This window comes from Empidonax traillii, unplaced genomic scaffold (genome assembly GCF_003031625.1).
Source record: "Empidonax traillii isolate 1590-97213 ecotype Southwest subspecies unplaced genomic scaffold, ASM303162v1 scaffold2820:size26741, whole genome shotgun sequence".
In the NCBI taxonomy this organism is placed as follows: domain Eukaryota; kingdom Metazoa; phylum Chordata; class Aves; order Passeriformes; family Tyrannidae; genus Empidonax; species Empidonax traillii.
Window position 1 is genome coordinate 16145 of NW_020958013.1, and position 4040 is coordinate 20184.

The window sequence follows — 4040 nt, forward strand, 5'->3', positions numbered from 1 at the left end:
TGTGAAGCACTGGGATGGGCTGGGAGGCACTGGGAGGCACTGGGATGGACTGGGAGGCACTGGGATGGACTGGGAGGCACTGGGATGGATTGGGAGTCACTGGGATGAACTGGGATGAACTGGGATGGACTGGGAGTCACTGACATGGACTGGGAGCACTGTGAGGCACTGGGATGGACTGGGATGAACTAGGATGAACTGGGATGGACTGGGAGGCACTGGGATGGACTGGGATGGACTAGGAGTCACTGGGAGCACTGTGAGGATGGACTGGGAGTCACTGGGATGGACTGGGAGTCACTGGGAGCCACTGGGATGGACTAGGAGTCACTGGGATGAACTGGGAGCACTGTGAGGCACTGGGATGGACTGGGATGGACTGGGATGAACTGAGATGGACTGGGACGGAATGGGAGACACTGGGATGGACTGGGATGGACTGGGAATCACTGGGAGCACTGTGAGGCACTGGGATGGACTGGGAGTCACTGGGATGAACTGGGAGTCACTGGGTTGAACTGGGTTGAACTGGGAGAGTCCCAAGGTGTGTGTCCCCCCCCCCCAGAGGAGACGGTGACGATGGCGGTGGCGTTCAGCGAGTACCAGCCCCACGTGGGTGACCAGGACTGGGATGAACTGGGATGGACTGGGATGGACTGGGATGAACTGGGATGAACTGGGAGGGTCCCAAGGTGTGTGTCCCCCCCCCCAGAGGAGACGGTGACGATGGCGGTGGCGTTCAGCGAGTACCAGCCCCACGTGGGTGACCAGGACGCGCTGAAGCTGACGGCGGCGGGCGCCGTGCAGGAGACGGGCCAGGTGGTGGCCAAGGAGCTGCGGGTGCGGCTGCACAACCCGGAGCTCACGCTGACGGTGGGGAACCCCCCAACTTTCCCCTCCCTCCCTGAAATCCTTGGATAGCCCCTTCTTCCCAAAAAAACCGGGATACCCCCGTGACCCCCCAGTGGGTTTAATGGGTAGACCTGGTGTCCCTTTTGTCCCGTTGGGTTTAATGGGTAGACCTGGTGTCCCTTTTGTCCCATTGGGTTTAATGGGTAGACCTGGTGTCCCTTTTGTCCCATTGGGTTTAATGGGTAGACCTGGTGTCCTTTTTGTCCCATTGGGTTTAATGGGTAGACCTGGTGTCCCTTTTGTCCCATTGAGTTTAATGGGTAGACCTGATGTCAGTTAGGCCCCATTGACTTTAATGGGTAGACCTGATATCTCGTCTACCCCATTGGTTTCAACGGGTAGACCTGGTGTCCCTTTCTCCCATTGACTTTAACGGGTAGACCCGATGTCCTTTTCTCCCATTGACTTTAACGGGTAGACCTGATGTCTCATTTCCCCCTTTGATTTTAACGGGTAGACCTGTTGTCCCTCTGGCTCTATTGACTTTAATGGGTAGACCTGTTGTCCCTTTCTCCCCGTTGACTTTAACGGGTAGACCTGTTGTCCCTTTCTCCCCATTGACTTCAATGGGTAGACCTGTTGTCCCTTTCTCCCCATTGACTTCAACGGGTAGACCTGATGTCCCCCAAATATTTTTGGGTTAAAATCCCTTCATTTTGGGGTCCAGAATGATCATTTTTTATGCCTTAAAAACCCTCTTTTGGGGGGTAAAAAATTACCAATTTGGGGCATAAATTGCCCGATTTTGTGGGTAAAAAACCGCCGATTTTGGGGGTAAAAAAACGTCGATTTTGGGTGTAAACTACCTGATTTTGGGCGTAAATTACCCGATTTTGAGGGTAAAAAATTACCCATTTTGGGCATAAATTGCCAGATTTTGGGGGGTAAAAAATTACCAATTTGGGGCATAAATTGCCCGATTTTGGGGGTAAAATATTGCCGATTTTGAGGGGTAAAAAACGCCGATTTCGGGCGTAAATTACCCGATTTTGGGGGGTAAAAAAATTACCAATTTTGGGTGTAAATTGCCAGATTTTTGAGGGTAAAAAATTACCAATTTTGGGTGTAAATTGCCCCGATTTTGGGGGGTAAAAAATGTTGATTTTGGGCGTAAATTACCTGATTTTGGGTGGTAAAAAACGCCGATTTTGAGGGTAAATTACCCGACTTTTTTAGGGTAAAAAGTTACCGATTTCGGGGGGTAAAAAAATGCCAATTTTGGGCGTAAATTACCCAATTTTTGAGGGTAAAAAATAGCGATTTTGAGGGTAAATCTCCTGGATTTTGGGGGTAAAAAATTGTAGATTTGGGGGGTAAAAAATGCCAATTTTGAGGGGTAAATTACCCGATTTTGAGGGTAAAAAATGCCAATTTTGGGGCATAAATTACCTGATTTTGGGGGATAAAAAAATAGCGATTTTGAGGGTAAATCCCCTGATTTTGAGGGTAAAAAATTGCCAAATTTGGGCATAAATTACCCGATTTTGAGGGTAAAAAATTCCCAATTTTGGGGCGTAAATTGCCTGATTTAGGGGGTAAAAAATTGGCGATTTTGGGGGGTAAAAACCACTGATTTCGGGCATAAATTGCCCAATTTTTGGGGGTAAAAAAATGCCAATTTTGGGTGTAAATTGCCCCGATTTTGGGGGGTAAAAAACGCCGATTTCGGGCGTAAATTACCCGATTTTGGGGGTAAAAAAATTACCAATTTTGGGTGTAAATTGCCAGATTTTTGAGGGTAAAAAATTACCAATTTTGGGTGTAAATTGCCCCGATTTTGGGGGTAAAAAACCACCGATTTTGGGGGGTAAAAACCGCTGATTTTGGGTGTAAATCACCCGATTTGGGGGGTAAAAAATTACCAATTTTGGGCGTAAATCACCCGATTTTGAGGGTAAAAAATGCCGATTTTGAGGGTAAATCACCCGATTTTGGGGGTAAAAAATTACTGATTTTGGGGGTAAATTACCCAATTTTTGAGGGCTAAAAACTTACCAATTTTGGGCGTAAATTGCCCAATTTTTGAGGGTAAAAAATGCCAATTTTGGGTGTAAATTACCCGATTTTTGAGGGCTAAAAACTTACCGATTTTGGGCGTAAATTGCCCAATTTTTGAGGGTAAAAAATGCCAATTTTGGGTGTAAATTGCCTGGATTTTGGGGGTAAAAAATTTTCGATTTTGGGTGTAAATTTCCTGGATTTTGGGGGGTAAAAAATGCTGATTTTGGGCGTAAATCACCCGATTTTTTGAGGGTAAAAAATAGCGATTTTGAGGGTAAATTACCCAGGTTTTGAGGGTAAAAAAATGCTGATTTTGGGTGCTAAAAAATTACCAATTTCGGGCGTAAATCACCTGATTTTGGGGGGTAAAAAATTGCCAATTTGGGGCGTAAATCACCCGATTTTGGGGGGTAAAAAATACCGATTTTGGGTGTAAATTACCCGATTTTTGACGGCTAAAAACTTACCGATTTTGGGCGTAAATTGCCCAATTTTTGAGGGTAAAAAATGCCAATTTTGAGGGTAAATTGCCCCGATTTTGGGGGGTAAAAAATTGCTGATTTTGGGCGTAAATTACCTGATTTTGAGGGTTAAAAAATTACCTGATTTTGGGCGTAAATTGCCCGATTTTTGAGGGTAAAAAATGCCAATTTTGGGGGTAAATTACCCAATTTTTGAGGGTAAAAAATTGCCAATTTTAGGCGTAAATTGCCCAATTTTGGGGGGTAAAAAAATGCTGATTTTGGGGGCTAAAAAATTCCCAATTTTGGGCGTAAATCACCCGATTTTGGGGGGTAAAACCAGCCGATTTTGGGCGTAAATCGCCCCATTTTGGGGTTAAAACTGCCGATTTTTTTGTGAGTTGACTCCCCCCGATTTTGGGGTTAAATCCGAGGATTTTGGGTCTCTCCCAGCTCCTGGCTCCCGCCGTGGAGGGGCAGGACACGCCGATCCAGGTGGTTTTCCAGAACCCGCTGCCCGAGGCCCTGAGCGGGACCACCCTGAGGATGGAGGGGGCGGGGATCGCCTGCCCCAAACCAGTGCAGCTGGGGTGCGATACTGGGAGCACTGGGACCGACTGGGGGGCACTGGGAGGGGATTGGGATAAAGTGGGGGCCACTGGGAGG

At 47.1% G+C, this 4040-nt stretch overlaps 1 protein-coding gene across 1 annotated transcript in view; it reads left to right on the forward strand.

Annotated features, from left to right (window-relative positions):
• LOC114072248 (protein-glutamine gamma-glutamyltransferase K-like) overlaps nucleotides 1-4040 on the forward strand; it is a gene marked incomplete at its 3' end in the record, with an annotated part of 14942 nt that overhangs the window by 6364 nt on the left and 4538 nt on the right. The window contains exons 2-4 of the mRNA XM_027910168.1: nucleotides 566-616; nucleotides 713-873; nucleotides 3828-3964. Of these exons, the coding sequence (XP_027765969.1) occupies nucleotides 566-616; nucleotides 713-873; nucleotides 3828-3964 (349 nt within the window). The remainder of the gene's footprint in view (nucleotides 1-565; nucleotides 617-712; nucleotides 874-3827; nucleotides 3965-4040) is intronic.